The 13,373-nt window shown below is 34.8% G+C and overlaps 1 protein-coding gene across 2 annotated transcripts in view; it reads left to right on the forward strand.

Annotated features, from left to right (window-relative positions):
- Positions 1-13,373, forward strand: part of LOC121410897 (F-box DNA helicase 1-like) — a 40,699-nt gene that overhangs the window by 15,284 nt on the left and 12,042 nt on the right. Inside the window, exons 2-14 of one of the 2 annotated variants that reach the window (XM_041603274.1) lie at positions 964-2,202; positions 2,683-2,813; positions 3,273-3,411; positions 6,047-6,234; positions 6,998-7,120; positions 7,597-7,691; positions 8,045-8,123; positions 8,335-8,424; positions 9,276-9,504; positions 9,900-9,978; positions 10,888-10,974; positions 11,536-11,672; positions 13,194-13,293. In XM_041603274.1, the coding sequence (XP_041459208.1) occupies positions 1,051-2,202; positions 2,683-2,813; positions 3,273-3,411; positions 6,047-6,234; positions 6,998-7,120; positions 7,597-7,691; positions 8,045-8,123; positions 8,335-8,424; positions 9,276-9,504; positions 9,900-9,978; positions 10,888-10,974; positions 11,536-11,672; positions 13,194-13,293 (2,629 nt within the window). In that variant the 5' untranslated portion in view covers positions 964-1,050. The remainder of the gene's footprint in view (positions 1-963; positions 2,203-2,682; positions 2,814-3,272; positions 3,412-6,046; positions 6,235-6,997; positions 7,121-7,596; positions 7,692-8,044; positions 8,124-8,334; positions 8,425-9,275; positions 9,505-9,899; positions 9,979-10,887; positions 10,975-11,535; positions 11,673-13,193; positions 13,294-13,373) is intronic. The other variant, XM_041603275.1, reaches the window with a different exon arrangement.

A 13,373-nucleotide genomic window follows, 5' to 3' on the forward strand; every position in this document is an offset into this window, starting at 1 on the left:
AAGAAAAATATTCTGATGAACTGAGATGTCCCTTACTGTAGTAGGAGACAACAGTATAATTTATGCTGACAAATATATGTTAACTAGCTTTTTACAATTCATGAAATTAGTATGTTACATTTACAAGCATTCATTATGTTTATGACTTACCTATTAGTGGAGAAAATCAATAAGTTCTTCTATTCATTCTTTAAATTCTAATAGCTTTGCATTAAAGAATGTCTTAAAGCGATACTTCCGTTCAACAAAAAGAGCTTCAAATTATGAATAGATAGGTCTATTCAGAAGTACACGGTACTAGACAGGAAGTCCATTCAGAAGTACCTAGCTAAGAAATTAAGTAGGAGTATAGTTCATTGTTGTTCCTCAGCATACATTGAAGCACCACACTTCCATCTTCATGCAGATAGATATTAGAGTGGCAGGCTTCGGGGGGACCGTGTAACCCATTAATAACCTAATTTAAACAATCTTTTTTTTTTAAGTGAGGATCGTAGTGTAGGTGACTTGATGGCTCTCTCTGGGAGCTACTCTGGCTAGTGATAAATGTTTTATAATTTCCTGTCTGTTTTGTCAAGCTTTTGAGAATGACATCTAGTCTGGTACTCTGATACATTGATTTCTGGAGTTCACATAGAGTATTAATATTGTCTATTTTTTACATGATGCAATATCTTTCAATAACATCATCTCTCTTCTGTCTGTGTTCCAATGTTCCAATAAAATAATTAACCTTTTTGTACATCCGACCCCCATTTTTCTCAAGTTTTATTTCACTTCATAAACTGACTATTAGAGCATTTAATACAGACTGTCAAAAAGAACCAGAAGCCATATATAGAAAATTTCATGAAGGTCTCCCACACATGGGGCTGGACATAGATATTTTATGGAATTGCCCCTGATAATATCTGTTTATAAAAATGTTTTGTTGCTCATTTTCTTGTTTTCCTTTCTCCACAGGATTTGGATCTCCTGTTTAATTCAATTCAATCTGTAGACTTTTGAATTGCACTTTCTAAATGAGGCTAGAATCCATGCACTGAAATCATGGAAGGTCAGGATGGAGGTAGAAGCACTCCTTTGAACCAACCACACTCAAGTTCATCAGTACCTGTGGCAGACCTTGAGATAAGATCTAATGCTGGACCTGTGGTAAAGAGAAAGAAAGTAATTCAGATGAATGATGAGCAGTGCCTTAGCCACTCTATGACTGCAGAAGGGGCAATGCCACTTACCAATCCTAAACCACAAGGATTGTCAAAGTCACGGAATTGGGATGCCAACAGGGGACTTTATCCAAGACAGAAATCTTCCAGAAATCATTGGAGCCCGAAGAAAGGAAGCAATGCTCGTCCGGGACATCCTGCTTTATTGGGATCACCTATGAAGCAAGGAAAACTTGATGCATATTTTCCAATATCACCTAAGAAGACACCCAACAGTAATCTGCCAAGCAACAGGGATTATGCACAAACCAATCCAAATCATGCATGTCCTCAGTCTTTTGGTAACAAGCAAAATGAATCCTCAGCTGGTACAAGTAGCTGGAAAAGTCCAGGAAAGTGTACTCATGCGACTTTAGGAACTCTGCCTGCCAGTGGAAATCACAAAGCCAGCCCTCAGTATACCACATCCACTCCTGTGACCAATGTAGGAAACTGTAATACATTTCCTGCTTCAACTAGTTCAAAAAGTGGTCATTCTTCAGTGAAATCTCTGTTTCAAGCAAAAGGTACATCAAGACATTCTACAGATATTGTTAAAGCATTTGAGGAAGATGACTTTATAACGGCTGAAATGTTTGATCATGCTTTGGGAAGCAATGAGCAAGACCAGTCATCCCAAGGGTTGATGTCGTCAGTCAAGACTGAAGAAAAATACCCAGAGACTGCAGACTTTGAGAAGGCACTGGATGAGGAAGATCCGCTGACAACAGAGGAGTTTGATGATATTCTGCAATCCTCGCAAAGTCCTGTCAAATTTGGACCCCTGAAATCCTCACCGAAGAAGACTACCTTTGGTCTCCTTGGAGAAGAAGACCAGTCATTTTCTGATGATATAGAAGATGACGTGGATCATTTTAATCGTCTTCCTGATGAGCTTCTGGAGAACATCTTTGGCCAGTTACCCATTCTGGATATGTGCCTTACAGCATCTAGTGTTTGTAAGAGGTGGAACAGCATCATATCAAGTGAAAGGGTGAGTTTCATGTCATTAGGATTACAATTTGAGTAATGATTAATATGCCCCAGTATTCATCTACCATTTACTGTTCTTGTATGTAAATAATTAAAATAAAAAGTCATATAGAATAATGTAATTAATGATGTGAGAACTAAGTTAAGAGCTTAGCAGGCCCTGCTGTTATTTTGTAGCACGTTGAACCGGTTTGACACCATGTGAGATGAATATATGTTTATGCAAACATTTTTGGGTGCCTGGTTTTAAAGCTTTATAAAAATTACAAAATTAAATTTGTCATGTCTTTCTCATATCATATGTGTTTATTCCTTAACTGTTAAAAGGTTTCAAATGTGGAATACTTTGTAAAGCAATTGTTTTCTTTGAAGTTTTCATGTATCATGTATTCAGTACATACATGTATGCCAAAGGATTGTTTTTTCATGCTCTTTACACACATTCCTTGATGATATTACTTGCATGCAAATCTGTCACCAGTTCACTCCATGGAAAAAGAGGTACCACCAGATGAAGAAAATTCAGAATTCTGCATACATCCAGCAAATTGAAGTCCTGATCTCAAATGGAAGGGGAATAACAAGTAGAGATTGTTTGATGCGACTTATAGAGTGAGTCTTCAATTTATTTTTCATTAAAAAAAAAATCATCCACACACATGCTAAAGCACTTGTAATTGTGTAAGCTTGATATAGTACAGGTAACATGCAGTATGCAAAAATTTACCAGATTTGATGTAAATAAAACATTTACTAACACAGAATCAGTTAAAGAACCCCCTTTAGTGCATAATTACAATCCCAAGCACAATTTGAAATTTTTATCTGTTCATATACAAATTGCATTTGATTTATATTTTGAAATGTCCCAGAAATTTGCATACCTGAGTTTTAATGTTATATTAACAGAATCAAAATGAAACTTTCAAAACATCTCCTATGCAGACTCCCATTATTCTGAAAAGATCCTTGAAATGAAATTCAAATTCTTACGAATCTTGTTACCTTGCAATCAATCAACATTTCAATAGAAGTTGTAGGAAAGTAATATTGATTCTTTTTAAATTTCAGGTATATGAAGAACTTACGTGTTTCAGATAAGTCTGCTGTAAATTATCTGAAGGACCACCCAAGGTACAATGAAGCAGTACAAGTTATGAAAGGAAGGACACCAAACATCTTTGAAAATCAAGTAAATTTCAATGATGATGTATGTATGAGGAGAGGGAAACACAATGTTATGCTGGTATCCATGTGCAGAAAAATAAAACAATTATTTGGTTGACAATGCATTACATGTACCTCTTTTGGGGTTTTGATATGTTTCAGACACCAAAACTTACACAAATTGAAAAATAAAAATTTGTGACAAAAACCTGGATCTCTTATATTTGATTACCATGGTCCAAGTTAATTGTTAATAAATTGTCAGCTTTAACCGTTTTTTCCCTTCTCAATGCATTATGTATGCTATCTCAAGTGAAGTGGTAAAAATGAAATGTGTGTACATTGCTTGACAATCATTCATGGGGATGATACATCAATTTCTCATATTTATTTTTACAGCTGCTCCTAAACAAATATCTGAATCTAGGATATCTAGCAGCCATAGCTAGGGCTATGATAAAAAAGATTTTAAGGCACAAAGAGACAATTTTTTCCCCTTTTGATACATGTTTGTATAATTTGTATGGCTCATATCCTTAAGTCCAGTTTAAAGGACAAGTCCACCCCAACGAAAGTTGATTCGAATAAAAAGAGAAAAATCCAACAAGCATAACATTGAAAATTTCATCAGAATCGGATATGAAATAAGAAAGTTATGGCATTTTAAAGTTTCACTTAATTTCACAAAACAGTTATATGCACATCCTGGTCGGTGTGCAAGTGAGGAAACTGATGACGTCATCCACTCACTATTTCTTTTGTATTTCATTATTAGAAATATTAAATATAATTTTCTCCTCATTGTCAAGTGAAACAATAATTAATTTCTCCCTGAACATGTGGAATTAGCATTGCTTAATACTATATGGTTCAGTCAAGTTGGTCTGTATTGTCAAATATGTAAAAAATGAAATATTGTATAATTTAAACAATAAAAAAACAAAATAGTGAGTGAGGGACATCTTCGTCTGTCTCATTTGCAAGTCACTGAATTGTGTATATTACTGTTTTGTGATAAATAAGCAAGAATTTAAAATGGCATAACTTTCTCATTTTACATCCGATTTTTATGAAATTTCCAGCATTATGCTAGTTTGATTTTCTCTATTTATACAAATCAACATTTTTCTGGGGGTTGACTTGACCCTTAACTGAGACCATGGTCAACTCTGAAGTCATGGGAAGCCAGACATGTCAAAATTTTGTTACACTGTATGTTTCTTGTTTATAATTCCCAGACAGTTATTAATAATTTGAGTGTCAAATTTGATTGATGCTGATTAATTTACCCTGTACTGTTTATTTGTTACAATTGGCTATCCAACCACCTCAGTGCAGTTTAAATTAAACCTGAACTCAGAATATATGGGCCATATGGTTTAATAGTCAAGTTATCAATATGAATAAATGACCTGGGGCGGTATTCTGAACATTGTCTTTTCTCCATATTTTATCTTTTCTCAGAGATATGACAAAATCTGTATTCTGGTGGATGTCATAATTTGTCACAAAAATTGTCATAAATTTAATCTCTTCTCTTTAACGCGCACCAAAAATATGCAGCTTTAAATGCATGTAAACATTTTATACAAGCAAAAGATATGACAAAAGTTATGACAGGGGGGTAGCAGTCATAAATTTTGTCATATGTTTTAGTACCAAATATCCCGATACCCTGCCGACTGAATGTCAAGCATATAATGATATTACATGTATTTAGATTAGGTTGTAGTATTAGTTTCACTCATCATCCATAACAATTTTCAAAATTACTTTTTCATGCTACAATTAGTTAGGCCCTACATATTAATTCCTCCCTCTTTTTCTCTGTTTTCCTTCTTTTTCTACTTCTCTTCTAAAATCCTTCGTAGCTCCCTGTCTCTTTGTAATTAAGCGCATCATTATTTGCATAGTTGCACAATGCCAGTAACTGTATTTGGGATACGCCCTACCTGTCATGGGGCCTTCCTATTGGCAAAAAGGGCCCCCACTGGGAACTAACAATGATTTTGATTGGTTTGCTTCCGAAAAGATGGGCGTGATCTTTGAGAGATATGACAGGGAAAAGACAGTGTTCAGAATACCGAATTGTGACAATCATAGCGGTGTCACATCTTGGAGAGATATGACAAAATTTATGACAATAGTTATGACAGTGTTCCAGAATACCACCCCAGATTTCCAGTACAATTATGCTACCATTAAACGAGTGTAGCTTATCATTAATTCATTATGGGATGGGAAGTTTGATCAAGGTTTGGTACTCCCAAGTAAAATGCTTTTAACCAGTGGATCATGATTTGACTATGATACTCATTTTAAAATATTTTCAAATAAGACTGGAATCTGGGTATCTTGACCTTGGCATAGGGCTAATGAGTTATGCTCCTGGTGTTCAAACTGTCCAAAAATAATTTGATAAATCCATAATTGTAATCCATGAAGTGAAATATTCATTGTAGACATATTGTTGATTCTCCTATCTTTTGTTTTGATTTTCACCGTTCATACCCTGTTTATACCTAATCGATATCTTACTACTTACCCCATGATTAACATTTCTTTCACTGCCTTATTCGACTGTCATCTAACATCATTTTCCAACTCCTTTGTTCATTCGGTGTGTAATTCTATGAGAGAATTCTTGATACTAATAACACAATATTTTCTTTGTGTAGGTCCCTCACCCGTGGTGTACCGTTGCAACTATTGTGATATTATCACAGTCGGCTCATGAAGTGTTGCGTGTGTTAGACTGTCTTCTACTGAGGAAGGAACCAGTTTCAAGAATGGATGTATCGGAGTGTTTGTACTGCCTTGCATCAGCTCTATTTCTCTTCCAGAAGAGATTCAAGATTAACAGAGGGTCAGTTACTTTTCCTCTTCTGTGATGTCCTGTGATTTACCAGGGGCCCCGTTTCATAGAATTAAATTTTTTTGGTCATTATGGCACCTTCCATAAGTGGGTTCAGCAGCTTATCACTTTACAGATTTTCCATGGTAGTTACAATGATGGCAAAGTTACCATTTTTGTAGCTCTTCATAAATACAATGATATTTCATTTATTTGTCTTATTTTGTTCATTATTAAATGATAACTTTGATATCATATTAATTATATGGTATCAAAATATCCTTGTCAATATATTACAATGTCACTAGTTACCTTTATTAGGACACCCAAAAGTAAAGTATTTTATGTTGACTGTCTTTGAGTGGTACATCAGATACATTACATGAACCTTTGAAATGTGTGTTGAGAACATCATTTACGAATATGATCATATTTAAATTTATTGAAATTATTTTGAGGATTTTATGTTTATTTATGCTTGTATGCAATTCGGCAAAGGGTTTGTGACATTTATTACCGAATGTATACTCCTGAATATCTTGGCAATACTGTGGACTTGCAATTTGATAAATGGTCAGGGTAGTATGTGAGAGAATGTTGCCTGTATTTTAGTAGGCCTACATTTGATAATGGGAAAAACTTAGAAGAGGGGATTACAGTATGTCAAATTATGGCTTCCCATTTGGTATAGCATCCAAAATACAATCATTTTGTTTCAAATCTTACCATTAAAAGCTCTAGCTGATTGATCTCTTGATAAATATTTATATAACAGACTTCACTACAGGGTATTTCATGCCTTACATATCCTGGAGAGCGATGGGGCTGGTAATGATGAAGAGATGACAAACACTGCTAGAAGAAGCAATAGAGGACAACAGTCACTCTTCAGATACGGGTAATTTCGCAGTATCAATAATGGTGGTAGAATGCATTCTGATGATGGTGAAGATATGACGGTGATGATGATGATGACGATGCTAAGGATAATTGTGGTGGTGATGTTGGTATTGGTGCTGATGACGATGATAGCAATGATGATGATTGCAATGACGGTGATGATGATGATTGCAATAATGGTGGTGATAATGATGGTGATGATTGCAATGATTATGATGATGGTGGTGGTCAAGGTGAAGAGGAAATAATGGTGATGTGAATGACAAAGGTGATAATGATGATGTTGATGATGATAATGATGGTAGTGGCAATGTGACAGTGATAATGCTGATGATTATAATTATCTTGGTAATGAGGAAGAATGCTAATTTAAAGAGGGTGATAAGTTTGACAATGGGGATTATTCAATATCGAATAACAGTTAAATTATTTTTCTCACATCTACTGTATGTTGATGTTATTTCATCTTTACAGTCAGAGGCAAGGTATAAGCCTGACTCCAGAGCAGCTGCGGATCATCAATCATAATCTTCTCCCTACAGATACTATCAAAATCATTGCCTTTGCAGGTCAGAATGCCAATTATTATTTTTTTCTTAAGTTTCTTAAAAATCGATAAAGCTTAGACTTCTTTCTTGATTCAGAGACAATGTGACTAGATGAAAATGATGCTATTGTTATCAAGATTTTAATATGATTGATTAACTTGTCGATTGCCAATCAGTATATTCCACACGGTCTGAACATAAATGAAAAGATGTGTTGTCAGAACACAAAGACAAATCTTTCGAAAGAATAATCAATCAGAATCCTGCCAAAGCTATCAGTCAGGAATTAAAATCAATAATTAAAAAATATTCACAATTGATTGCTCTTTTATTTTTAAGTATTGTTTCTTTTAATTACTTTTATTTTTGTGTAGGTACGGGGAAGACAACAACTCTCATCAAATTTGCTCAGTTGAGACCACATCTCAGCTTTCTCTACATCGCATTCAACAAGTAAGTAACAAATAAGGACATTCACAATAATGAACATGTCATGGGAACGAGGTGATTTCTAGATGACATTTTCAATCAGGGATGATCAGTGATCTATTAATCGTGAGCTCTTCCTTATTTGCCTATGTAATATTGAAAGGCTGTACATTTAATGCTGTCTCAATTGCAGTGATAATGTTTTAGAGGAGTAATTTTTTTTTCATTCTTACAGAACAGTGCAGCAACAAGCAGTGGAGAAGTTTCCAAAGAACGTTGAATGCAGGACCCTTCATTCTCTTGCATATAGGGCAGTAGGCTTCAAGTGAGTATGGATGTATGGAGGACATAAGTTGTGGTGTCATCATTTCCCAGCATTTTCATGATGATTTTGGCGTTGTTGACAATGAAAAATGTCTGCACACCAAATTTTAAAGTGGATTGGATCGTGATGGCCCAAGACATGGCTACATTGACACTAGTTAGTCCGATTGAAATCAGTGCATAGTAGCCAGGTTCAGAAATTGGAGCTTTGGATAGTGCCAATATATATTTTATTTTGGCTTATCAAGTGATGATGCAGCCACATTTCAAGTCTCCTAGAAGTGATTCCTACCAATTTTTGGCTGGAGATGCTTTACATCATTCTCAGAAATGGTATTCATAATGGTGCATGTGAAGACATTTTTTTATGTCATTGCTTTGGTACCCTATTACAAATAAATTGGTAGTTTAACAGTACACTTGTCTACTTCCAATTCTGTTATTGTTATCAATATCAAATACTTGCATATCGTAACACTTAGCCTTTCACAATTGAGTTTCAGAAGTGGTTTAATTTTTCCTGACTAAAAAAGAGCATGAGTGTAAAGCAATCAGAGGACCAATAGCTTATTAAAGTCTTCTTTAAGGGACCTTGACCTGGTAATGAGGATTATTGCTATTCCAAATAACAATGGCACATCAACTCTCCTTAGAACATTGGTTCTTCAGATTAATAAACAATCTCTTTTTATGAAATGTGCTATTGTACCATCAGTAACAACATTTTTTGAACTTGTGCTCAGATCTTTGGTTCAAATTTAATTTGATGACTTATCTTGACTGGATGAAGTGAGATATTCACCCAACTATGAGCATCACATCATCAATCAACTTGTTGGTTTTGTTGTCCAGGTACAAAGGTAAGATGGGTACCATGCTGAAGCCATACTTTATCACTTCACTCTTGCCGAAGGTCGATAAAAAAGAGGTAAAGATACATCACATGACCCTTGCCAAGTATGTCTGCACAACCATCAATCACTTCTTGGCTTCAGACGATGAGTTCATCACCACTGCTCATGCTCCAACGATGGACACGACGCGTGTACCTAGGCGGGAATTGGATCACAGCACCAGAATGGTGAGTTACACTTACTGAAAGGTCAAGCATGAACAAACGATTCATTTCCTGTTGTCTTCTGATAGAGAAAACTTTAGAGCATCCTTCAATATTAACAAATATCCTTCATATTTAGAGAGATGATTTCAATAACTTTTAATGAAATGTATCATTTGGGGGAATATGCACTAAATACAGCCTCATTTGATGTTGGTGTAATAAGATATAGAAGCAGGGCTGCTCTTTATAATATGTATACATTGAAATATTGATTTTGATGTTTTATATATTACAATTATAGTTTAACGGTTCAGCTTTACAATGGCCTACTTTACAATTATGTATCTAGTTCATTCATTCATTTGTTATGACCAAGAGTTATTGATCGATTTCTTCCCATTTTGATCCCTTCACAGGTTATTGCAAATGCTGCAGAAAAAGTGTTCCAATCTCTGTGTGATGTGAACAACAAAGATGCTAAAATAACACACGATGGTGAGATTATGATTTTGTCATAATTGCCATTGCCATCATAGCTTGTGAACAAAAAATCCTTTAAACTCAAGTTTAGATCATGGCAGACAAGATGTATATTGAGAGTTTTTCTTTTAAACACATTTGAATGGTGCGATTGCACTGCAAAGCTTTGCTAACACTGATTGTTTCAGCAACAAAAAAAACAATGGTGTGCTTTCCTTCCGCTGACACTAATTTTGGGATAATATTACAAATTCAGGAAAGAAAGTATAATTGAAGGCTTGGGATATATATACAGTATCTGTTCTTAATGTTAGCTAAATTTGCTATTGTAATGCTCCAATTCACATCACTTGGAAGGTAACTCTGACCATTTGACAGTGAAGACCACATGGTAACCAGGGACCTGTTACATAAAATGTTTGCCATTAAAAAAAATCAAACTATGGCAAATCTTTTGTCAGAGTGTTTCAATGTTTAAATTCATGAATGAATAATAATCCGAGAGTTGAGTGTCAAATTTCTGTCATTGGTTATTTGCATATCATGTGGTTTATTTGGACTTCCCTTCATCTCTTCTGAGTTTGGATGAAGTATTATGTCTACATCCAGACAGAAAAAAAATATGTTTTTGTCTTGCCTGCATAGCAGAGCGAGAGTGAGCTTTTCAGACGGCAGCAGTGTTGTCAACATTGAAATCTTAACAAAAGTCAAGTTTGTGAAATGTCATCATAATAAATGAAGTGTATGGACCTTGTTCATGAAACTTGAACATAAGGATAATCAAGTTTTAATGAACATCCTGCCTGAGTTTCAGGTCACATGACCAGAGTCAAAGTTCATTTAGGGTCAATGAGCTTAGAATTTTACAGTTTATATGAATTCTATCATAAAATACCCAGCTTATTTCTTGTTTTTGTTTTTTAGTTTACATGAAGTTGTATGAGCTCCAGCATCCGACACTTGAAGGCTATGACTGTCTGCTTATTGATGAAGCTCAAGATCTCACACTAGGTATATTCTTTGTCATATATTCATGCTTTCACCAACTCTAGGTGTTTGCAGCTGGCATTGTGTTTTGGGGTTGTTCTTTTGTCTGTCATCCCACATGTCCAAATAATGAACAATTTAACGAATTAATTTCAAACTTGGTCCAATTATGCATATGATGGTGACCATAGTTCATTAGTTTTGGGGTATCAAGGTCAAAGATGACATAGGTCATTGTCATCATATATATCAAAATATCTAATTTTTCCTCTAAAGATTAGATTTATGACTTTGAGAAGACTGCTTGTAATCGGGGAAGGAGGGCGGTTTAGCTCTATTCCCTTATTCACCCCTCCCACCCCCATTTTATTATAAACAGGCATGGATGAGACCTTGTCATGGACCTCTTCAAAAATATATTTCTTCCAAGATATTAACTTGAAAACTCACATTGGCTGTGTTTACCTTCCTTTAGAATTGTAGTGGTTCGATGTGCACAGCTTTTAGATTCAGTCAGTGTCATCAGAAAACTTCTTCTCCAATGTTTTCTCTTTCTGATTGCTTTTTTTTTGTACTGACTTGCAGCTCAGCAGAGTATCTTGCTTAAGCAGCGGTGTGCTAAGATCTTGGTGGGTGATCCGCATCAGCAGATCTATAGCTTCAGAGGTGCTACCAATGCTATGGCAAGAGTGCAAGCCACAAGGATGTACCACCTCACACAGGTATGTAATGCATCTAGCCTGGCGGGTGAAGAGATGGAGAGAAAGAGATAGAAGGGGGAGGTGTGTTACTGATGTTCTAAACTCAAGCCCAATACAAGATTCTTTTATTTTGAATTCAACCTGTAAATGGCACTTGATAATAATAATTCTACTCTACAGGCTCGTTCAGATGTAGCATGACAAAGCTTTAAGAAGGACAGCAATGTATTTGTGGGCTAAGTCAATAGGATATGAGGGCATTGTAGGATTTAAATAATGACATAAATAAAAAAATGATGTGTCATGAGGCATGTGTCCATGCAACTTTGGAAGAAAAAAAAATTATGCATGTTTATTAGCATATTAAAATGAGTGAGACTGAAAAATAAAATAAAGTGAGGCTGAAGATAATCCTTCTGTTCAATTATTATCGGATCTTATTTACTATCATTGAAGCAACCTTGATAATTGAACCCTTTGAGGATACAATGTTCACACTGAAATACATTATTCACTCTGAAATATGTGATCAATGATAATTTGTAATAGCTCTTATAATGCCCATACCTTGCCACTTTTTATGATTGTCATTTACTTACTTTGTCTGATTTAAATAGGTAGTTTAACATTGCAATATCTACATGTATCTTTGTTCCAATCATTTATTCCTGATTCCATCATGTCTGAATTTTACCTTAATTTTTCGATTCATCAACACAATACCAGCAGTCTGTTTGATTATCATTTACCATGAGTACGAACCTCAGTTTCTTATAACTCAATTTATTTTCAAGGACCTTTTCTTAGGAATAATTTACTGCATTCTATTAAAACATGCCGAACACTCAATTCATTCAAATGTATTACAAATCTTTTAAGTTTGTATTCTTAGTTTGCTTGTATCACTCCACTATTTTGAATGTATGTGTTAATATCTGTTTTCCTTTAAAATGTTATCTGTTTTTGGAATATTTATCACTTTTGTCTTAGATGTTGGGTCTGCTCTTTTTTGTTGGCCCCTCATTCTCATAAATATGTTTTTTGTATGTTGTTACAATATTTTACTTGCCAGGGTATGTATCTTATGTAATGTTGTTCATGTTTTTTATTGAGAATGTAAATAATTAATTGAATATTTGGTGTTTTGTCTCCAGGGCCCTGTGTAATGTAAGACTATAATAACGATTGATTTTAGAGTTGATTTCTATGATTGCTTGCATTGATTAATGTGTATGATCCATCATAAAAATCAGCCCCTTGATTGATTGCTAAGCTTTATATTGCAGGAGACATGAAAACAATGTTCAAATCAGTCCAATCTATACTTTATTGCTCCAATTAAATATCCTGGAAAGTTATTTTTTAGTAAATACAAGAATAGAAAATAAAAGTGTACCAGCTCTTTAGAAAATAAAAGTATACAAGCTTGTTATATATTAGAGGAGGAGGAGGATGGCGACGTCTGAATAAAAAATGTACTGCAAAAAATTGAAACTTAAGAAGAATGTATATGTATGTTATTTTTTATTCATTTATAATTAGTCCTTCAGGTTTGGTCCTGAGATTGCTTATGTTGCTAGCTGTCTTCTAGAAGTACTCAAACAGGAAACTAAGAGCACAATAATTGGTACAGGACCTAAAGGTATGTTTGGAGTAGTTAAAATACATTTCATATGAAGCCCTCTAAGGCACCTTGTCTTTTGTGTAGTAATCCTGCAGCTT

The sequence above is a fragment of the Lytechinus variegatus genome, chromosome 3 (genome assembly GCF_018143015.1).
Source record: "Lytechinus variegatus isolate NC3 chromosome 3, Lvar_3.0, whole genome shotgun sequence".
Lineage (NCBI taxonomy): Eukaryota > Metazoa > Echinodermata > Echinoidea > Temnopleuroida > Toxopneustidae > Lytechinus > Lytechinus variegatus.